This window comes from Delphinus delphis, chromosome 1, assembly GCF_949987515.2.
Source record: "Delphinus delphis chromosome 1, mDelDel1.2, whole genome shotgun sequence".
Classification (NCBI taxonomy): Eukaryota; Metazoa; Chordata; class Mammalia; order Artiodactyla; family Delphinidae; genus Delphinus; species Delphinus delphis.
In genome coordinates this window covers 50,509,519-50,534,394 of record NC_082683.1, presented here as the reverse complement: position 1 = coordinate 50,534,394, position 24,876 = coordinate 50,509,519, and the positions used below count along the sequence as shown (strand labels likewise).

General features: G+C 38.1%; 1 protein-coding gene across 1 annotated transcript in view; it reads left to right on the top strand.

Moving 5' to 3' along the window:
- C1H1orf87 (chromosome 1 C1orf87 homolog) overlaps positions 1-24,876 on the top strand; it is a 116,128-nt gene that overhangs the window by 10,338 nt on the left and 80,914 nt on the right. Inside the window, 1 exon segment of the mRNA XM_060005556.1 lies at positions 9,566-9,800. Within this exon segment, the coding sequence (XP_059861539.1) occupies positions 9,566-9,800 (235 nt within the window).

Here is a 24,876-nt window from a genome sequence, read left to right as displayed (position 1 = left end):
ATAAGAATATAAATTTTCTTGTCCTGCTTTCAGAAATTCTGATTTAATAAGTTCAGAGTGACCCAAGTTTCTATCTTATTATCCAGCACCCTACACAATTCTTACCCGCCTCAGGTGGTCTGAAGTTCAATCACTGTCTTTTTCTCCAAGAACAAGCCCTTCATTCTATCTGGAATATTCTCCCACCTCTTACTTTCTCTTTCACCTGCTATCTTATAAATCAATTCCTTCATGAAGTCATTTCCACTCCTCTTAAGCAGATTTGGTTTGACAACCCTCTGTGATTCTATATCTTTTTTTTACATACTCTATTTTTTTCAATTATCACATTATATTATAATTTTCTATTTAAATGTCTGCTTTTCCCGCTTAACTGTGAGATCTTTGAAGACAACACAGCCTGAAGACAGTGAGTGGATTGGATGCTCACTGCAACCCTGACTAAGAAGGTAATAATGCATAGCTAAAAAACAAGTAAAACAGAAGAAAACATCCATGGTGTAAATATGCCTAATGCTGTAGAATTGGACTTACATGTAAAAAGGTTTCAGAAGAGTAGGTATGTTGGCATATCATCTTCTGTGAGTTAATTTATCTGAAGAATACGAAAACACTAATTGGAAAAGATATGTGCATCCCAATGTTCATAGCATTATTTACAGTAACCAAGCTATGGAAGCAACCTAAGTGTTCATCAACAGATGAATGGATAAAGAACATTATATATGCAATGGAATATTACTTAGCCATAAAAAAGAATGAAATTTTGCCATTTATGACAACACGGATGGACCTGGATGCTTAGTGAAATAAGTCAGACAGAGAAAAACAAATACTGTATGTTTTCACTTATATGTGGAAGCTAAAGAATAAAACAAATGAATATAACAAGACAGAAAGGGACTCCCAGTTACAGAGAACAGACTGGTGGTTGCCAGAGGGGAGAGGGGTTGGGGGAGGAGCAAATGGGTGAAGGGGACAAAGAGGTACAAACAACTAGGTATAAAACATGTATAAAATGTACAGCACAGGGAATATAGCCAACATTTTATAATAACTTTATATGGAGTAAAATCTATAATGATAGTGAATTACTGTGCTGTAACCAGAAACTAATATAACATTGTGAGTCAACTATACCTCAATTAAAAAAGAAAAGAAAAGGGGGAGGGGAGGAGTAAATCATACCAAAGAACAATTGGTGATTGAACTGGTTACTAATTTTGCAGCCAAAATGGCCCCAATTTGAGAAACTGTTCTCATTCTGTAAAGTAGTATAGTGCAAAATGCCATGAAAAATACACTTTGGTTATTTTCATTGTTGTCAGAATGTGGCTCAATGCTATGAAGAGAGATGTGGGATACTTTGGAAATAACTTTGGGAATGTTATGAATCCCTTGTCCCTGGGAAGGTACAAATCAAAGCTGAAGGATGGCCACTTGGGTGTTCTGAGAGGGACTTTATAAGCCTAGGTTGGAAGATGGACTAGGTACTTCTATATACATTATTTTTTATTAACATTTTAAAAGAGAATCAAAATCCTCTTGTTTAACAGTAGCCATTTTGTTTATTATGGGTATGAAGTTGAGGAGAAATGTGGAGGAAGGAGTACACGCTTTGGATCCGTACAGACCTGGGTCTGAGCCCTAGATCTCTACTTATTATCAGTTTATCAATGAGCAATTTACTTAATCTCCCTTATGATTTTTTTTCTCATCTGTACAATGATGATCATAATACCTACTTTTCAGGATTATTAGAATAACATGAAATAATTTATGTGAACTTATACACAGTGGCTGACACAGAAATAAGCATGTAGGACATGTTAGCTAGCATAATTACAATGACAAAGAAATAATTTGGGCATGGGTTTGGGAATTAATGTACTTTAAAAATCTTTCTGAAGACTAAGCATCAATGATAATAGTATATGGATGGCTCCAGGGAGTAAACAAAAAAAAAAAAAGAAGAGGAAAAAACCCTCACATTTCATCACAACAACGTTTGCTACATTAGCACAGGCTTTACGTTTCAGCTTCCCCATGGAGTTTGGTGAGGTTTTCAGCTGCAGTCCCCTCCCCAGTCCCACTTTATTTTTTATTTTGTTGTTGTGTTTTTAAAAGAGAAAAGTCTGGTTGTGCCGATTATCTGTTATTACTTCCAAACAAGAACATGCTTTCATTTACTGAAATTAGATCCCCATTCACTGTGTTGGCACACTCTGGACTGTCTTCTCCAGAGGGTTTGAGGCCTGTTAGATGGTACGCAGTTGGAAATTGGCAGCACTGAACCTCTGCCAAGGCTGGCAGACCTTTAAGATGGCATCTGGTGACCTTTCTGCTGAGCCCCCTGGGTCCTCCATTTGCGAGTTGATGTTCTCACGAGGGGTGTAATCCAAATCAAATGTGAAATCTGGTGAGATGGAGTTGCATGGGAGGTGGGGCCAGTGTGGGATCTGTATATTGCTTTGGGCAGAGGATGCTACGAGACACCCTTGCAATGTTTCTTTCTAATCCTGAGACTCTGAGCTCTACAAAAGGGTGGCACTAAAGGGCTGATTTGCAGGAAGAGCCTAGTGTGAGAAAGGGAACAATTGGACAGTTTTCTCCTCATTTATTTATCATCCAGCATTACTGTCATCCTTCCTAATTGCCATAGTTCCCAGATGACACTAAACCCTTCACAGCATCCCTGAAAGCAGCAGCTGAGGTTAGCAGTACATATGAGGAAGCTAGCTGTGTCTTGCTTCCTAGACGGTATTGATGACATTTTTTTCCTTCCTTTGAAATGGCAAATTTCTATTTTCAATACTGCAGGTAGAGAGCACACAAGCCTAGAGGAAAGAACTGTGGGTTTGTGAACAACATAACCACAAATGCCTGTTGACGAATTGTGCTCATAGCAGACACATGCCATTTCTCAGCTAGGGAGTCTTTCTCATAATTTTAAAGTGCTATGTATGCTGTTTGTTTTAAAAAAAAAGAAAAACAGCTTTTACTTTGAACAGAGTTAACAGGTCATTTTTGATTTTACATCTACTGTGGCTGTTTTAACAGACAGTTACATTTAACATTTCTCAGGCAATTCTGTCCTGAGACTGCCCACAAAATGATTTTGAAGGTGATTAAAGCAAAGATGATTCATCCCCCTTGCCTTCATCCAGAAGAGTTAACTGTCTGCCCCAGGACCATTTTTGCTTTTTAATCCTCACTTCCTGCATGCCTCGTCCTCTAATTTCTGTTCCTCACATATTCCCTAACTTCCATGGATCCTGTCCTGACTCGGAACAATCAAGGTGCGATCAAGAAGACTTAGACCCTGTGGATGTATCTATGTAGAATTGGACAAATCGCGTGAACTGTCGGAACCTATATTTTTTCATCCTAAAATGAAAGTAATACGGGTACCTACCCATAGGGTTGATCTAAAGATTAAATAAAAGAATGTTTGTAAATGGCTATAATGTGGCTGCCATGTAGGTAAATACTCAGTAATACTATTGTTATTTTTTTATTTTTTGCAGTATGCGGGCCTCTTACTGTTGTGGCCTCTCCCATTGCAGAGCACAGGCTCCGGACGCACAGGCCCAGCGGCCATGGCTCATGGGCCCAGCCGCTCCGTGGCATGTGGGATCCTCCCGGACCGGGGCACGAACCCGTGTCTCCTGCATCGGCAGGCGGACGCTCAACCACTGCACCACCAGGGAAGCCCAGTAATACCATTATTTTTGCAACCATTGCAAACCATAGTTACTTATCTTTCTTAGGAACTTCAAATAGCACTGATTCTTTGTAACACTCACTTGACATTTATTTATATACAAATTAGGTAGATTTCATATTATTTATGTAAATTTTATGCCAATTTCTTTTAACACTCTATAGAAATATACCTATGTAATATATAAAAGTGCACATTACAAGTATACCACTCACTGAATTTTCACAAACCTGATTTACCCTTGTGTCAGACATCCAGATCCAGAAACAGAATGGTACCAAAATCCTAGAAGGCCCCCTGATGTTCCCTTCTGGACTTTATACCTCCCCCCAAAGATAACCACTATCCTGACTTCTAGAAGCAAGTTTATACCAGTTGTTAACATTATTTCTGTTATTTTTGGACAGCGAAATGAAATGAAATATCTTGAGGTCAGGGACCGTATGTTATATGTCTTCTCTCATTGCAAGAACTGTGTGTTATATATACACTCTTCTTCTAGCATTCCCATCTTGCTGTATTGCCATTTGATTGCACCTGTCTGGCAAAGCCCCAGCTCTGGACGAGCCCCGCTGTCTGCCTTCCTTGCGTCTCCACGAGGACTACTGGGCATGTGCCCTCTCCAACTGATGCTGCAAAATCCCTGGTCTCCAACCTTCAGTGGCTGCTCAGTTGTGCCCAGACAACCTTCCTTATTTTTCTGATCAGCTATCTTCCACTCTTTATAGAAGCTATGTCAGGCCGTATGTCCTTAATTCAGACTTCCTACCCCAGCATTTCCTTTCTTGAGACCCAACAAGTAACCATACCTTGTATGTCAAAGAGAAAATTCAAGCTGTCAGCAATTTGGTCAGTCTCCTGTCGCCAAATGTTAAAATTTGCCTACATCTTCACCCATCTTCCTACTTCCCCACCCTGAAGTTTCATTTCTATCTCTGTTCTCTCAGAGATCTTACTTTGTCAGGGTTCACCTTATTTAATCAATGATATCCTCTCCTTTGGTCAGTTGGCTCTTCATTTATTTTTTGTTTGTTTATTTTTTTATTTATTCATGGCTACGTTGGGTCTTCGTTGCTGCACACGGGCTTTCTCTAGTTGTGGTGAGCGGGAACTGCTCTTCATTGCTATGAGTGGGCTTCTCATTGCGGTGGCTTCTCTTGTTGCAGAGCACGGGCTCTAGGCATGCGGGCTTCAGAGGTTTTGGCTCGCAGGCTCTAGAGCACAGGCTCAGTAGTTGTGGTGCACAGGCTTAGTTGCTCTGCAGCACGTGGGGTCTTCCCAGACCAGGGATCGAACCTGTGTCCCCTGCATTGGCAGGCGGGTTCCTAACAACTGTGCCACCAGGGAAGTCCCGGCTCTTCATTTAAATATGTTAAAGTCCCTACTGTCTTTAGTTTCTTTTTTATAATTTTGTTTTTTTTAATTGAAGTATAGTTGATTTACAATGTTGAGCCAATCTCTGCTATGCAGCAAAGTGACTCAGTGATGCACATAGAGACATGCTTTTTTTTATATTCCTTTCCCTTATGGTTTAGCACAGGATATTGAATATAGTTCCCTGTGCTACACAGTAGTAGGACCTTGTTATTTATTCATTCTATATACAATAACTTACATCTGCTAATCCCAAACTCCCGGTCCTTCCCTCCTTCACGCCTCTCCCCCTTGGCAACCACAGGTCTCTTCTCTGTGTCTGTGAGTCTGTTTCTGTTTTGTAGATATGTTCACGGGTGCCATATTTTAGATTCCACATATAAGTGATATCATATGGTATTTGTCTTTCTGTTTCTGACTTACTTCACTTAGTATGATAATCTCTAGTTGCATCCATGTTGCTGCAAATGGCATTATTTCGTTCTTTTTTAAGAATGAGTAGTATTCCATTGTATATATTTACCACATCTTCTTTATCCATTCTTCTATTGATGGACATTTAGGTTGTTTCCATGTTTTGGCTGTTGTGAATAGTGCTTCTATGAACATACGTGTGCATGTATCTTGTTGAATTATAGTTTTGTCCAGGTATATACCCAGGAGTGGGGTTGCTGGACCATATGGTAATTCTATGTTTAGTTTTCTGAAGAACCTCCACATTGTTTTCCATAGTGGCTGCACCAACTTACATTCCCACCAACAGTGTAGGAGGGTTCCCTTTTCTCCATACCCTCTCCAGCATTTGTCATTTGTAGACTTTTTAATGATAGCCATTCTGACCAGTGTGAGGTGGTATCTCATTGTAGTTTTGATTTGCATTTCTCTAATAATTAGCGATGTTGAGCATCTTTTCATGTGCCTACTGGCCATCTATATGTCTTCTTTGGAGGAATGTCTATTAAGGTCTTCTGCCCATTTTTTGATTGGGTTGTTTGTTTTTTTGTTGTTGAGTTGTACAAGCTGTTTGTATATTTTGGAGATGAACAGAATAATAACAAAGCCCTATCTGAAATCAACATTGCACTCCAGCACCACCCCATCGCTCTCTTCTCTTGCAGCCAAAATTCTTCACAGAGGTCTTTATACTTCCTACCTTTAGCTTTATGTCTCCCCTCTCCCCTCAACCCACTTCACTCTAGCGTCCACCTCTGTTACCTCAGGAAGCTCCCCTTATCAAGATTCCTGATGACGTACTTATGGCTTAACTCAACGGACACATTTCAGGACTCATCTTTCTCAGCAGCACATGACACTGTTGACTATGCCCTCTCTCTGGAAACATTCTCTTCACTTTGCTGCCAGACCACATTCTCCTGGTTTCCCTTCCACCTTACTTAGAATTTCTTCTAAATCTCCTTTTAGGGCTCTTCTCTCTGTAAATGTAGGTGTTCCTCAGAGTTCTTTCTTAAGCCTTCTTTGCTTCTCATGCTGCCATGACTAAGAGAATTAATGTAAAAAATATACATACATCAAATCTTGGCCTTATTCAAATAAACAAGTATTGTAGCAATTGTTTTATGCTCACATAACATGACATGCTTTAAAATGGGTCCTTTCCACTGTGTCAATAACAAGAGCTAAAATGTATACAACCATCTAGGCATAAGGCATAGCTATTTTTTTTAATGTTATTTATTTTTTTAACATCTTTATTGGAGTACAATTGCTTTACAATGGTGTGTTAGTTTCTGCTATATAACAAAGTGAATCAGCTGTACATATACATATATTCCCATATCACCTCCCTTTTGCATCTCCCTCCCACCCTCCCTATCCCACCCCTCCAGGTGGTCACAAAGCACCGAGTTGATCTCCCTGTGCTATGCGGCTGCTTCCCACTAGCTATCTATTTTACATTTGGTAGTGTATATATGTCCATGCCACTCTCTCACTTCGTTCCAGCTTACCCTTCCCCCTCCCTGTGTCCTCAAGTCCATTCTCTATGTCTGCGTCTTTATTCCTGTCCTGCCCTTAGGTTCTTCAGAACTTTTTTTTTTCTTTTTAGATTCCATATATATGTGTTAGCACAAAGTATTTGTTGTTCTCTTTCTGACTTAACTTCACTCTGTATGACAGACTCTAGGTCCACCTACCTCACTACAAATAACTCAATTTCGTTTCTTTTTATGGCTGAGTAATATTCCATTGTATATATGTGCCACCTTTATCCATTCATCTGTCAATGGACACTTAGGTTGCTTCCATGTCCTGGCTATTGTAAATAGAGCTGCAGTGAACATTGTGGTATGTGCCTCTTTTTGAATTATGGTTTTCTCCGGGTAAATGCCCAGTAGTGGGATTGCTGGGTCATATGGTACTTCTATTGTTAGTTTTTTATGGAACCTCCATACTGTTCTCCATAGTGGCTATATAAATTTATATTCCCACCAACAGCACAAGAGGGTTCCCTTTTCTCCACACCCTCTCCAGCATTTACTGTTTCTACATTTTTTGATGATAACCATTCTGAGCATTGTGAGGTGATACCTCATTGTAGTTTTGATTTGCATTTCTCTAATGATTAGTGATGTTGAGCATCCTATCATGTGTTTGTTGGCAGTCTGTATATCTTCTTTGGATAAATATCTATTTAGGTCTTCTGCCCATTTTTGGATTGGGTTGTTTGGTTTTTTGATATTGAGCTGCATGAGCTGCTTGTAAATTTTGGAGATTAATCCTTTATTAGTTGCTTCATTTGCAAATATTTTCTCCCATTCTGAGTGTTGTCTTTTCATCTTGTTTATGGTTTCCTTTTCTGTGCAAAAGCTTTTAAGTTTCTTTAGGTCCCATTTGTTTATTTTTGTTTTTATTTCCATTACTCTAGGAGGTGGGTCAAAAAGGATCTTGCTGTGATTTATGTCATAGAGTGTTCTGCTTAAGGCATAGCTATTTTTAAATTTATTTTTCCTGATAATAAAATAACATTTCCTCATGTAGGAAATTTAGAATAATAGTTTTATAAGATATAATATGATATAATATAGTATAATGCAATATCCTAACTTCTATTAGGAGATACTTACTGTTTACTTCTGACATTTCCTTCTAGATATACTATGTACTCTAACACATGAACACATATACATCTATACATGAATTTATAGTTAAGATAATTATATATTTTCATTTATTTGTATAACTAGACATTTTCTTTTGTCATTAAAATTATTCATAACTATTTTAATGGCTCCATACATTCTCTCATATGAACATAGAATGAAATACTCAACACATCCATCTATTAAAAAATAGAGTTTTAAATTTTTCTTTTTCTGCATTTTTCCCTTAATATACAGTCTTAAAAATTGATTTACTAGGTTAAAAATTTCAAGTTCCTGACTCTTAACGTGTTTAGTCTGGTCATCCACTATAAGAATTATATCTATTTATGAGACCATGAGCATTTGTTTTTCTTATTTCTAAAGAAGTTTTCTATATTTAAAACAATGCCTTGGGCTTCCCTGGTGGCGCAGTGGTTAAGAATCCACCCGCCAATGCAAGGGACAGGGGACCCAGGTTCAAGCCCTGGTCTGGGAAGATCCCACATGCCGCAGAGCAACTAAGCCTATGTGCCACAACTACTGAGCCTGTGCTCTAGAGCCCGCAAGCCACAACTACTGAGACCGCATGCCACAACTACTGAAGCCTGCGTGCCTAGAGCCTGTGCTCCACAACAAGAGAAGCCACCACAATGAGAAGCCCGTGCACCACAACGAAAAGTAACCCCTACTCACTGCAACCAGAAAAAAGCCCGCTCACAGCAGCAAAGACCCAGTGCAGCCAAAAATTTAAAAAATAAATAATACTTAAAAAAATAAATTAAATTAAACAAATAAAACAATACCTTGTAATTGTTTTGACTTATGTCTTTAGTTATTAAACAACATTGAATAATTTTTAGATTTTTGTTTTTTATTTAAATTTCCTACAGGTTTTTCTTTCCCTCTATATTTAATATTAAAATTAAATGGAAGACTACTGAGAGAAAAAGAAGCCTCACGGTGAGGCAATTAAGGAGAGACATAGAGCAGAACTGGAGCTGGCAAACTGCCTTGACTTTCTTCCTTTTCTAGTTGCAAACACTGGAAATACCTGTTAGACTTGTAAGTAAAAAAAGATATGTGATAACCTTTACGGTTCATCTTTGACACTGCCGTTTCTTACAGTAAGGGTTTTGGAGCAGATGGACAGATTATGAGTATATGGAAGATAAAGCCTGAGAAGAGAATAACATGGTCTCTCCATGGTAAATGATCCCTAGACAAATAGCCAACGTTTACTTCTTCATTACGCCATGCTAAGTTACCAATGTTCCCAACACCATGCTAATACCTTACTTTGCTTATGCCAGCCTCGTGCAGATGGAGTCTGCCCTGAGTAACAAAGTGCAAAACTGTTTCTTCCCAGCAAAGAGAATGAGAACTTGAAGGCAGAAACGCAAACCGTACTTCAGAAATCAGCGTCTGGTACTGCAAAGCAGATTAGCAGAGACCCCCCAGCTTCTACTAATCCCACAGATCATCAAATCAATCATAACCCAGATGAAGTGGAAAAGAGCAAGCACCCAGAGAAAAACCAGAAACCAGAGGACAACCAGAAACTCCTAACGGGAGCACTCAGTTGCAGATTTCTGGATGGCCAAGTGAGTAACAAATACCTGAACTTTTCTTGGTAATTGGCTAGGAAAATTGAGAGTTAGGTTGGAAACATAGACTCACACCAACACACGCTTCTACTAATGGTAATTAACACATTTTGCATCAGATAGAATTAGAATCATTTTTTTTCATCTGAAAATGAATTTTAAGGTCAGTTTGTGTATTGCATCTTTGCTGACCACTAACTGAATTGGCCAACCTATTCTATCTGTGACTAACTCAGCGATAGTTATACAGTGATGTCACCATACATGCAAATTTGGGGTGTGCTAGAGGGGGAGGGTTCGTCTGCTTTAACATTACAGGAAAAGATCATTTATATTCAAAATCCAATGAAATATGTCTAGACATCAAAAAATTATCAGCCTTAAACTATCTTGATATAAATATATTATCACTGCACTCTGTTAAGAATCAACCAAACAATCCACAACAAACTAACTTGGTAATGATGACTCTAAATGATTATTACTTTGTAATTAAAAAGCAAGAGTAGCAGCAATTGAAAACTGGACCCAAATCAAGACAAACTAATGATTCATTGGTAACAAAGTACCATTTCCAAAAATTGCTGAAGTTGCAATTAAACCGACATATAGAGGAGTTTTGCAGTACTGCCAAGCATGAAGTAACAGCCAGACATTTTAGTAGAATACTGACTTAGAGTCTGCAGTAAACTCTAACATAAGTATTTTTAGTTTATAATTTTAATAGCCCTTACTAAATCACTCAGATGCTCACTAGTTTCCAGTCATGAGAATATAAAATCCTGTGGATTTGGGATCTTTTGCTCATGAGAACTCTGCAAAGATTAAACTTTGGAGTGGTTACCAGTCCACCAATGGAACTCAGACCATGTTTTGCAAGATCTCAAACACTGGGGACTTCTCTTTTTCCTTCCTAAAATTTTTATTGATCCTTCTAATTATAAAATATTATATACTCATGTAGAAATTTTGTAAAACGGAAGAATATAAATAAGAAGAAATTAAAACTCAATCAAATAGTGGTATATTTCTTTCTCTTCTTTCTTCCATGCATGGACACTGAATATGAACCATTATGTATATACTCTTTATTATCCTGGTCTATTCACTTCATATCAAGAATTCTCCCCCAGCTTCAAAAAATTCATCCTAAGCATCATGTTTATTGTCTCTATGAGAGTCATAATCAGAACTAACACTTATATAGCATTTACTATGTGCCAGGCACTATTCTAAGCTCTTTACATATATTAACTAATTTACTACTCCCCAAGCACCCAATGAGGTAGGAACTCTTATTATCTTCAGATCATAGATGAAGGAACTGAAAAACAAAGAGGTCAAGTGCCTTGCCCTAGTCATAAGGCTGAGAAGTGGCAGAGCCACAGTTGAGGCCCAGGTTCTAGGTCCTTAATCCCCAAACTGTATTCATTCTTTTATATGGATATAACATGGGTCATTTAACTAATCCCTTATTGATGGGCATTTAAGTCACTTCTAGTTTTTCTCTTATAAATGAAATTTTGTTTCTTGGCACTCTCCCTATCACATCAAGTTACCCATTTGGGGTACAGTTTCTGGATTAGCCATTGTAAAAGGCAGAATGTTCATTGGGTAGGCTGTTCTTGGACCTCCACAATCTGGATTCTTTGCTAGCTCTGTAGTGCCAGAGGAAGATGATTTGTCCCTCCTCTCCCAGTATTCAAGGAGGTTTCTGATGGGAGGCTCAGCAGAGCTAACACCCAGCCACCAAACACAGCAATACCTCATAGGAAGTGGGGGCCTAATTGGTTCTGTCTGCCGAGTGTATGGTCCTGGCCGGCCAGTGGCAGCCACAGTTGCCTGGTACAGAGACCCTCACTACCACCTTGACTAAGTGGTAAAGGGAATCCTGCCACAGTGAAAGAAGTAAACCAATCAGAACTTCTAGATCCTTATTCCTCATACACAGATGAAAATAAGCCTTCCTGCCTGGGATGTAACAGGCAATCTGGACCAGCTGAATTTGCTCTAAAAGAAAAGTAGCTGATAGAGACTTGAGCCAACATGGGTGGGGACAGGCAAGTATGAAACTCTATTCTAAATTACAGATAAATTTAAAGATTATCATTAGTAGGAGGTAAGTAAAGCTGAAAATGTTAAGAGAATCCGTAGTTTCATGTATCCAAGAACAGTAAGGGTAGCTTAGAAATCAACAAATACAAACTTTCATTTCACAAATGAAGAATAAGAGGCCCAGAGAGCTTAAATGATAGTTCAAGTTCTCCAGTTAGAGCCTGGCTCTTCTCACTGCCAGCCCTAGGACCTTTTGTCTCTAAGTCCTCTCCTTCCACGTCTTTGAAAATACATATATGTTGTTTACACTGCTTCTCAGAAGCATCAGCTCTGCCTTCTCTCAAAAAATAAAAAAAAGAATGTATAACTAGAAACAGACTCAGTAGCACAGTTTCAAAAATAAAATTAAAGTGTGCTTTTTGCATCTGGCAGCATGAAAATGAAAGTGTTAGTGTTTTAATTTTAATAATTATCACAGTTGATTCGTAGTATGTTCTTTACAAAGTCCTTTTGCATGTTTTATCTTGTTTGTTCTCCACAACAGCCGTTGAGGTAGGTAGAGACACATGATGTTATCCTCATTTTATAGATGGATAGACAGATGTCAGGGACATTTCCACTTGACTGTGCATTGGCAGCTGAGCTCCAACAAGTTCAAAGCCAAACCTTTGATCCTGCTCTTCTTCCTGTGGTCTGTGTCTCACAGAAAGGTCCCACAACTCTCCCAGTTGCATAAGCAAGAAATCTGTGCATGCTTTCCTCTTCTCCATCCCTAACTCTGATATCCAACTAATCACTGAGCTCTTTAAATTCCATCTTTTTTATGTCTCTCAAAGTGTCCTCTTCTGTTTCTTCTGCCATCATCCTAGTCAGACCACCATTACACATCAGTAGGAAGATTTTAATTATCTTAAAACAGGACTTATTTTGTTATGCTTTCTTCTCTTTATTGGTCAGCTGTGGTAGTAATAATGCTGTGAGACAAGCAAGCCCAATACTCAGTGGTTTATAACAATAATCCTTTTTGTTCACATCACATATGTGAGTAAGACAGCTTTTACTTATTCCAGTAGGATTTTCGAGGCTTGGCTCCAGACTGCAGATTTGGTTCAGGTCTGCTCTGTTTTTCTTATTGTTCTGAATCCAATGGGCTCCTCAAGGCAAGCTCTTCTCATGGTAATGGAAACATTTCAAAAGGACAAACACAACTGCATTACTCAACCACAAGTACATTTTAAGTCTTTGCTTATGTCATATCCACTAACATCCCACTGGCCAAAGCAAGCCACATGGCAAAGCACAACACCAATGGGGCAGGGATATATATATGCTACCTTTTTTAGGAGGAATTTCAAAACCACTGATCAAGTGTAGCCCCTACTTAAAACACTTGAACACCATTGCTTAATCGTCAGTGCCCTAGTAGAAAATTCAAACTCCTTGACTTATTGTACCGACTCAACTCTGTTCACTGTCTACTTCCCTTCAATCCCCACCTTTCACTAAACTGAACTTCTATGTCCCAAATAGAGTTCTGCTTCTTTTTATCTCCTATCCTTTGACCATGCAGTTACTTTTATGCGAAATTCTCTTCCCTCCTTCTCTATTTAACTCCTAATTACATCGGGGTCTCAACACAGATATCAAGTCTATCAAGAAACATCACTGTCTCACCACCAAAACTGCCTTTTCTAAGGTACATCTACATCAATCTGTGCATATGGCAGATGTTATTATACTATTAAAATAGTTTGTTTCCTTGTCTATCTCCTTCCATGAGTCTGTAAATTCCTTGAGAATATTCATTTTTGTTTCCAAAATGCATCTCTCTATATATTAACCCAAAGCCAACATATTATTTAATGGAGAAACACTAGAGGCTTTCACATTAGAGTCAGGAGAAGTCAAAGTACCCAATATCTCTGCTGGGTTTTAATATTATGTTGGAGGTATTAGCTAATATAATTAAACAAGAGAAAGCAATCCAGGCATAATAATTAAAAAGGAGGAAAAACTCTTTTCAGATGGTAAAATTATATATATAAACTGTCACAGTTTCTAATGAAGAAACTATTAAAACAGTAAGAGGGACTTCCCTGATGGCCCAATAGTTAAGAATCTGCCCGCCAATGCAGGGGACACGGGTTTGATCCCCGGTCCGGGAAGATCCCACATGCCACGGAGCAACTAAGCCTGTGTGCCACAACTACTTAGTCTGCGCTCTAGAGCCCTTGAGCGACAACTACTGAAGCCCACGTGCCTAGAGCTCATGCTCTGCAACAAGAGAAGCCACTGCGATGAGAAGCCCTTGCACCGCAACGAAGAGTATCCCCCACTCGCTGCAACTAGAGAAAGCCCACGCACAGCAACAAAGACCCAACACAGCCAAAAATAAATAAATTTATTTAAAAAAAGAACAGTAAGAGAATTTGGCAAAATAGAGTTATACCATCAATATCCACAAATCAATGGCTTTCATATATACACACACACACACACACACACACACACACACACACACACGTACGTACAAAAACTAGTTAGAAAATAAAATGGAAAACACCATTTACAATAGCAAATAGATACTTAACTAAATTAACTAACTAAATAAATCAAATACATAGGTATAAACTGAACAAGAAATAATGTCCAAACATTTATGAGGAAAAATATAAAATACTCTTGAAAAACATGAGTATATTTGAATGATGGAAAGGCATGCTATTATATTCTTGTACAGAAAAAATTAACATCATCACTTTCTATCAAAATCCCAATGACCTTTTTTGTATAAATGTAAAAACTCATCCTAAAATTCATATGGAATCTCAAGGGACCTTGAATATCCAAAACAATCCTGAAAAAGAACAAAGCTGGAGGACTTATACTTTCTCATTTCAAAACTAACTGCAAAGATACAATAATAAAAATGGTATAGTACTGGCATAAAGACAGACATATGGACCAATGGAATAGAATAGGGAGTCCAAAAATACACCTTCACATATATGCTGAAATGATTTTTTTTAGATTTATTTATTTATTTTTGGCTGCGTTGGGTCTCTGTTGCTGCGCGTGGGCTGTCTCTAGCTGCGGGGAGCGGGGGCTACTCTTCGTTGTGGTGCACGGGCTTCTTATTGTGGTGGCTTCTCTTGTTGAAGAGCACAAGCTGTAGGGTGTGCAGGCTTTAGTAGTTGCGGCGCACGGGTTCAGTAGTTGTGGCTCGCAGGCTCTAGAGCGCAGGCTCAGTAGTTGTGGCTCACGGGCTTAGTTGCTCCGTGGCATGTGGGATCTTCCCGGACCTGGACTCGAACCCATGTCCTGCACTGGCAGGCGGATTCTTAACCACTGTGCCACCAGGGAAGCCTGAAATGATTTTTTGACAAGGATGCCAAGATGATTCAATTGGAAAAAGACAGGTTTTTTTCAACAAATCGTACTGGGAAAACTGGATATCTGCATACAAAAGTATGATCACCATATACAAAAATTAACTCAAAATGAATCTATGATTTACATTTAAGATCTAAACCTATAAAACTCTTAAAAGGAAAAATAGGGAAAAACCTTCACATTAGATCTGGCAATGATTTCTTGGATCTGACCCCAAAGGCACAGGCACCAGAATAAAAAATTGACAAACTGGATTTCATGAAAATTTTAAAATGTTGTGCATCAAAAGACACTATCAAGAGAGTAGAAAGGCAGCCCACAGAAAGGGAGAAAATATGTGCAAAACATAAATCTGATAAGGGGATTAATGTCCAGAATATATAGAGAAATCCTAAAGCTCAACAACAGCAACAAAAACAACCTGATTCAAAAATGGGCAAAGGCCTTGCATAGATATTTCTCCAAAGAAGATACACAATGACCAATAAGCACATGAAAAGATATTCAACATCACTATCACATTAGTGAAATGCAAATCAAAACTATAATGAGGTACCACCTCACACGCATTAGGATAGCTACTAGTAAAAAAAAACGAAAGAAAGGAAAAATAAACAGAAAATAACAAATGTTGTCAAGGATGTAGAGAAATTGGAATGCTTGTGCACTGTTGGTGAGAATGTAATATGGTGCAGCCGCTGTGCAGCAGTTTCTCAAAAAGTTAAAAATAGAATTACCATTAGGTCCATCTAGTCCACTTCTGGTAATACACAAAAGAGTTGAAAGGAAGGTCTCAAGGAGATATTTGTACAGCCATGTTCATAGCAGCATTATTCACAATGGCTAAAATGGAGAAGAAACCCAAATGTCCATCACCAGATGAATGGATAAGCAAAATGTGGTGTATGCCTACAATGGAATATTATTCAGCCTTAAAAATGTAGGAAAGTCTGATACAGGCTACAACACGGATAATTTTCACATTTGCTAAGTGAAATAAGCCTGTTACAAAAAGGCAAATACTGTATGGTTCCACTTATACAAGATACTCAGAGTAGTCAAATCATAGGGACAGAAAGTAGAATGGTGGTGCCAGGGCCTGAGGGGAGGAGGGAATAGGCAGTTGTTTAATAGGTATAGAGTTTCAGTTTTGTATGATAAAAAGAGTTCTGTGGATGCATGGTGGTGATGGTTGCACAATAACATTAGTAGACTTAATACCACTGAACTGTGCACTTATAAATGGTGAAGATAATGAATTTTATGTCATGGTATTTTACCACAATTCTGAAGAATGGGAAAAAACATGAACAAAATCAAGATGTCAATCCTCCCTGAGGTAATTTATAAACTTAATTGATTCCAGTAAAAATAGTATCAGATTTTTGTTTTGTAAATAGTCAAATTGGTTATAAAGTTAATTTGAAATAATAAACAAGCAAGAATAGTCAGTAAAACCCTGAATAGAAAAGCAGTGGGTACATGGCTAGCATTACCAGATATAAAACGTAAAATCTCTGTCTCTAAAATAGTGTTATTTTGGCACATAAATAGATGAGACTAATAGAATTGAAAAAAAAAGTGAATAAATAGACCCAATGGCATATTGCAATTTTGTGTATAATAAAGATGACATCACAAATTAGTAGGGAAAGCATAGACTTTTTAATAAGCAATATAGGATTATCTAGCCACAGAGAAAATTTTAAATCATGTATATTCTTCACATATTATACATGTAACGATGTATACCAGGATGTATTCCAAATGGATCAGGGATTTAATAGAAAAAATAACTGCACAGTAGTACAAGAAAATGGGCAATGTCCTCTATAATCTGAGATAAGGGAAAATTTTCTCAACTGTGACTCAACATGCAGATACAACAAGAAAAAACGTGATAATTTTGATTACACATATGTGGCCAGAACCACCATCAGCAAAGCACATAGATACTTAACAAACTGGGGAAAATATCTGCAACTTATGTCATAGATAAATATATCCCTAACAGATAGAATTTTCTATCTAAAAATTAAGAAGAAAAAGGACAGTAAACTATTAGAAAAATGAATAAAATGTAGGAACAGACAGGTCACAGAATGATAAATATAAATGACCCTTAAACATATCAAAAGATATAGCCTTGCTCTTAATAAAAGGAATGTAAGTTAAAACCACCTTGAGACATAATTTCTCACCTATTACACTGGCAAAAGTCCAGAAAATTGACAACATACTTTGTTAGAAGGTAGAGGAAATTTAAAATGGAACAACGACTTTGGAAGGAAATTAGGCAATAATCAGCAAAACTACTTATGTATGAATTTTTTGACATGAAAATCTCACTTTCAGAAATCTATCCCACAGGTATACTGGAAATATGTTTAACAATTTATGTAGAAGGTATTCATTGCAGCATTACTTATTATATCAAAAACTGTAAACAATCTAAATTTCCATCAATAAGGGACAGGTTGAAAAAACTAAGGTACATCCATACATGGAGTATTACAAAAACTTTAATAAAACTGTAGAAAGTAATGAAGAATCTCACTATATATATGAATCATATATATACACACATATATATAATTGTATGGCTATATCCATACTATATATCATTGTATGGAATAATATAGCTAGATATACTATTAATTAAACAAAAGCAAAGTGAAGAGAAGTATGTAGATTATGCTTCTAAATATCTATTATTGCTTATGTTTTTAAAAATGAAGGAATTAATGAAAACTTTTTTTAAAAAACATGGTTACCTATTGGGACTAGAGGGAATATAATGGAGGGATCAAGAATAGGAACCACAAATCTCTGACTAAATCTTGTTCTGCAGATTTGGCTTTGGAACTATTTAAGTATTTTACATAAATATAAAACTAACTTAAATGTTTCAAAAAATCAAGCCCTAAAAATTGAAAACAAAATAAAGTCAGTCTGTTTTAGTTATCTATTGCTGCATAACAAGTTATCTGAAAAGGTGACCACTTAAACCAATAACCATATATGATCTCTCACTGTTTCTGAGAGACAAGAATCCAGGAATAGCTTAGATGAGTAGTTCTCGCTCAAGGTCTCCCATGAAATTTCATGCCAAATGTCAGCAGGAATGCAGCCGCCTGAAGGTTTACCCAGGGCTAGAAGATCCACTTCTAGGCCCCTTTGAGTGGCTATTGACAGAGCCCTCAGTTACTTGCTGGTTGTGGCCAGAGATATTGTCTGTTTTCAATTTGGGCCTCTCCATAGGGCTGCTTGTGACATGGTATCTGGCTTTCCCAAGATAAGTTATCCCAGAAAGAGAGAGAGAGAGAGAGTGAGCGTGTGTGTACACAACCAAAACTGAAGCCCCAATGTCTTAATAAACTAATCTCAGAAGTGGCATACCATCACTTGTACAGTGTTCTTCTATTGGTTATCCAGACTAATTCTAATTAAGTGTGGAGGGGAAGGCCTGCACGAGAACATGAGTACTAGGAGGCAGGGATCACTGGGGCCGCCTTGGAGACTAGCTACCACATGAACCTATGTATTAACTGACAGCAAAACCAAAGAGCGTGGAACTATTGTAAATAACTTTAAAACATAATAACTTCACTGTATGTCTCTAGTGGGGTACATACTCTAAGGAAAATATTTTTGAAAAAATACCTTTAAAGGTTTTCAGTAACCATTATGTTGATATTGTTCTTCTGTATGTGTATTGGGGGATAAAGCAAATGAGTCACCATCTTGGTGGTTTTGGGACTTGGAATTTCCAGTGTAGGGGAAATGAAATATAGCTATAATATTGATGAGACAATATAAAACTCCTATACTCCTACATCTGATTTGGAAATATCAGTATGAACTCTTTTTTTTAAAAAATACATTTCCTAGCCTCGTCCATTGAAAAATGTAGAAACAATCCCAGGTGAATGAGCACCCTACCGCCTGTATTGTGTTCAGTAAATTCTAAAGGCTGATTCCAGCTTTGAGCCTGTAACATCTGCTTACACCAAAAACAATGAAGATACCAAAGACCTTCCAAGACTTGTCAAGAAAAGACTCAGGATCTAACTTAAAATGGCTCCCACTAAAAAAAGAAAAAAATTAAAGGCTCCCACTAGTCAAAGTGGGACATTTTGGATATCAATAAAAATAATAGGGGCTTCCCTGGTGGCGCAGTGGTTGAGAGTCCGCCTGCCGATGCAGGGGACACGGGTTCGTGCCCCGGTCCGGGAAGATCCCACATGCCGCGGAGCGGCTGGGCCCATGAGCCACGGCCGCTGAGGCTGCTCGTCAGGAGCCTGTGCTCCGCAACAGCAGAGGCCACAACAGTGAGAGGCCCGCGTACCGCAAAACAAAAAAAAAAAAAAAAAAGAGAGAGAATCAAGCATTTATTCAATGTGCCTTCTCTCTACAAACCGTATCTTAGATAATGGTTGATAAGGGACAGTCTCTCTTTAGAGAAACATTACTACCAATAAATGAGAAGTAATAGTAGAGTGAGAATACCACTATTTTCTAAAATCCTAACAAAAAAATATGGACTAAAGCAATGATTATCAGTACCTGTGAATATCACAAAAAGGAAGACAACCTGACAGCATTTGCTTCCATGGGAAAATATACCAACTATGATTTGATTGAACTTGACTGTGATCAAGATTCTAGATCTAACTGCTGTTTTACAGGAAATATACGCGACAATTTGTTAAACAGCAACAAAATCCAGATGGTGGAAAACTTTATAGGACAGACAACTCAGCTTCTTCAACAAATAAATTGCAAAGGAAAAAAATGTGAAAAGGCGGGAGGGTAGGAAGAACTAGAAATTTTTTTTTTTTTTTTTGGCTGCATTGTATCTTCGCTGCTGCATGAGAGCTTTCTCTAGTTGCAGCGAGCAGAGGTTACTCTTCATTGTGGTGCACAGGCTCTAGGCTTCAGTAGTTGTGTTGCACGGGCTTAGTTGCTCCATGGCATGTGGGATCTTCCCAGCAGGGCTCGAACCCATGTCCCCTGCATTGGCAGGTAGATTCTTAACCACTGCACCACCAGGGAAGTCCAGAAAGCACTAGAAATTTTAAAAGATGTAAGTGATATTAGCCAGTTGCAATATGTGGATATTTGGCTCCTGATTTGAATAAACAAACTAATAATACTATTTATCAGATAATTGGGGGATTTTGAACACTCACTAAGTAGTTGATGATATTAAGGAATTATTGTTAATAAGGAATTTTTTAGTGTAATAATGTCATTGTGGTTATGTTTACAAAGAATCCTTATCCTTTGGTCAGTGGTTCACAAATTTTATTGTGCATTAGAATTACTGGAGTACTTGTTAAAACACAGATTTCTAGGCTCCCAACCCTAGAAATTCTCATTCAGTGGGTCTAGGGTGGGTCTTGAGAACTCACATTTCTAACAAGTTTCCAGGTGATACTGAGGCTTGTGACCCAAGGACCACACTATAAAACTCACTGCTTTATAAATACATGCTAAAACAATGCAGATGAAATAATACACTGTCTGGGGTTCACGTCATCTCTGGTGGGGGGTGATGTGGACATAAAAAAACGAGGTTTTCAGTTGATAACTGAAGCTTGGTGATGAGTATACGGAGTTTCATCATACTATTCTCGCTACATGTGCCTATGTGTAAAGTTTTCCATAATTAGAAGTTAAAATTTAAATAAAATATAAATTTTACAAAAATAAATAAGCCAAATGATTAACTCTAATATTTACTGTATTAACATGTTTAAAGTGTATATTAAAATCATATATATATATTAATTTGGAAATACTATTTTTTCAATTCTACATTTCTCAAAAACTATCAAATATTTTACATGCATCTTTCTCATGGTTGTATTTATTATCACTAGTGTCCTTTTTTGAGCCATTTAGCAGCCTTCTAGAATGCATCAGGACCTTGGCCTAAGTTATTTAAGAAATAGAACTTTTCGGGCTTCCCTGGTGGCGCAGTGGTTGAGAGTCCACCTGCCGGTGCAAGGGACACGGGTTCGTGCCCCGGTCTGGGAAAATCCCACATGCCGCGGAGCGGCTGGGCCCGTGAGCCATGGCCGCTGAGCCTGCGCGTCCGGAGCCTGTGCTCCGCAACGGGAGAGGCCACAACAGTGAGTAGGCCCGCGTACCGCAAAAAAAAAAAGAAATAGAACTTTTCAACTCTGCATTTAATGCTGTCTCTGTAAATTTTCACCCAAGTCACAGCTATCCATTGCCTAATATTAAGACAGTTTGTTGTGTTCACTTGTCTTGGTGCAGAGTGTTCATGTCTTCTACAATATAACCACTTAAAAATAGTTTTATTTATAAGCCATCTCTTTAAAAGACTTGTTTACACTTCCAACATTTTCAAGTTCTAACGCCCAAGGACAGTTGCTGAATCTGTGTTAAATTTCTCTGCTTCATTTGTACCGATTCTCTGAGGTCAATATTACAAAACTAGCATCGCTCAAAGTCATTTCAGGCTGCTGTGTTATCCATTCCCAAGCAGTATTTTGTGATGCAAAGTAAAACAAATGAGTGTTCTGCCTATGTTTTCCTCTAAGAGTTTGATAGTTTCTGGCCTTACATTTAGGTCTTTAATCCATTTTGAGCTTATTTTTGTGTATGGTGTTAGGGAGTGATCTAATCCAAAAATGGGCAGAAGACCTAAATAGACATTTCTCCAAAGAAGGTATACAGACTGCCAACAAACACATGGAAGAATGCTCAACATCATTAATCATTAGAGAAATGCAAATCAAAACTACAATGAGATATCATCTCACACCAGTCAGCATGGCCATCATCAAAAAATCTAGAAACAATAAATGCTGGAGAGGATGTGGAGAAAAGGGAACACTCTTGCACTGCTGGTGGGAATGTGAATTGGTACAGCCACTATAGACAACAGTATGGAGGTTCCTTAAAAAACTACAAATAGTACTACCATATGACCCAGCAAACCCACTACTGGGCATATACCCTTAGAAAACCATAATTCAAAAAGAGTCATGTACCAAAATGTTCATTGCAGCTCTATTTACAATAGCCAGGAGATGGAAACAACCTAACTGTCCATCATCGGATGAATGGATAAAGAAGATGTGGCACATATATACAATGGAATATTACTCAGTCATAAAAGGAAACGAAATTGAGCTATTTGTAACGAGGTGGATGGACCTGGAGTCTGTCATACAGAGTGAAGTAAGTCAGAAAGAGAAAGACAAATACCGTATGCTAACACATATATATGGAATTTAGGGGAAAAAAATGTCATGAAGAACCTAGGGGTTAGACAGGAATAAAGACACAGACCTACTAGAGAATGGACTTGAGGATATGGGGAGGGGGAAGGGTAAGCTGTGACAAAGCGAGAGAGTGGCATGGACATATATACACTACCAAACGTAAAATAGATAGCTAGTGGGAAGCAGCCGCATAGCACAGGGAGATCAGCTCGGTGCTTTGTGACCACCTAGAGGGGTGGGATAGGGAGGGTGGGAGGGAGGGAGACGCAAGAGGGAAGAGATATGGGAACATATGTATATGTATAACTGATTCACTTTGTTACAAAGCAGAAACTAGCACACCATTGTAAAGCAATTATACTCCAATAAAAATGTTAAAAAAAAAAGTAAAACAAATGAGAGAAAGCTGTAGTATCAGAGACTTTATAGGTACTCTGACAACCCCTGAAGTCAGAAACATAGTGATTCTTGATCAGAATTTCCCATTTTATCTCCTTTGACAATTTAGGAACACTCTTTGCTTTTGAAAAACAGCCCAGGATGATTTATATCAGTGAAGGGAGAAGTCTGAGGCCTGGCGTGCCCTTGGCCTGAACAAGACATCATCATCATTCTGACACTGTCTTTCTTGGTTTCTTCTTCAAGTTCAGTGTTTTTCTTGACGCTGGGAGTCAGCAGGATACAAGAGAGTTCTGGCCCTCATAGGGTTCTAAAGAAGCATTTATCAACACATCATTCTCATGGAGTCAAGGTGTTCTTTAGTCCCCTTTATTTCCATTTATACACCAAATTTATTGAGTGCCTTTATCTTTGGCACAAGAGATACAGGCGAACAAGGAAGGTATGATTGCTGACCACCCCTCATAGATCTTTTGGAAGGAGATACACAAAAAAATAGCAAACAAATTCATAATATAGTTGTACAATACGCAAAATATTTAAAATACATTATGGCATTCATTCTTCACAGCATTCCTGGGAGCACAGTATATTTTCCCCTTTCCATAGGCAAGGCCATAAAATGTAGTCTGTAATGTCTAGGCCAAAAGATCTATGAGGGGCAGTCAGCAATCATACCTGTCTTGTTCACCTGTATCTCTAGTGCCAAAGATAAAGGCACTCGATAAATTTGCTGTATAAATGGGAATAAAGGGACTAAAGAACACCTTGACTCCATGAGAATGATAAGTGTTGATAAATGCATCTTTAGAATACTGTAATATAGAAGTGTATCAATTCTCAGAGGCAGAAAATATTTATATGTACCTGAAAATATAAATATTTTATATTACAAGTATTTATAAAGAAACGTATTGTTCTGAGAACACTATGTCTGAAATACCTAACTAAATACCTTGCAGAATGAAACTGTTCTGTGGACAGACTGTGTAATCGTTCTCATCCCAGAGGAAAGGTGAATAGCAGGGTCCAAATCTTATCTGCATAATTTACTAGAGAGTAAATTTTGGGCAAGTCTAGCCTAGTGCTAGATCTACTAAAAACATTACCATGACTCCCCACTGCCCTCAGGATAAAACACAGATACTAACAAGAGTTAAGGCTATTCATCTCCTTTCTCCTGTCTCCCTCTCCAGCCTTGCCTTTAGCCTTTCCAAAAACTTAAGTGATGCTCTGAGAGCATCCATTACTCTCTTTTAGGCACGTGTGTGCACCTTTGAGGTTTTCTACATCCAGTTTCATTTTCCTGTACTCTTCCTTCTTCTCTTCTCCTCTTTATTCCCCTTTATTCCCATTCCGTCTATCACGGAAGTCTCCACTCCTTAGCCTATCCAAATCTAGCTCATCTTTCAAGCCTAGACTTAAATGTCATTGCTTCCAGACCTGGACCACCAAGTCCAGGTTAGATGGACCCATGGGCTGTTCTAATAGTGTCCCTTACCATCCCATGGTGTACCGTCACAGTCGCTTGCCATGCCTCTCATCATCTGCAAGCTCTGTGAGAGCAGAGGCCATGTCTGTTTTATTCACTGTAGGGCCTATCACAGTGCCTGGCCTAGCCTAGGCAAGCCATAAATATTACTTAAATGAAGGAATACAGTTACTTAACTTCTTTAAGCTTCAGCATTCCAAATATAAAAAGGTACAAATACTACCTACCTTATAGGGTTGTTGTACGGATTAAATTGAATGATATAAACAAAGTACTCATAATGGTACCTTGTAGAGAGTATGTGCCCAATATATGTCGTGTTATTTTATTATGCCTATTTTAGAACCCTCTGCCACTCCTCACTCTGCCCACTCTAGAGACCCTCTTGATTTTTCTTTAAAATGTTTCATGACTATACAGCATCTGTAGGTTGCCATTCATACTGATAGGTTATTCAATATATCAATTGAGTACA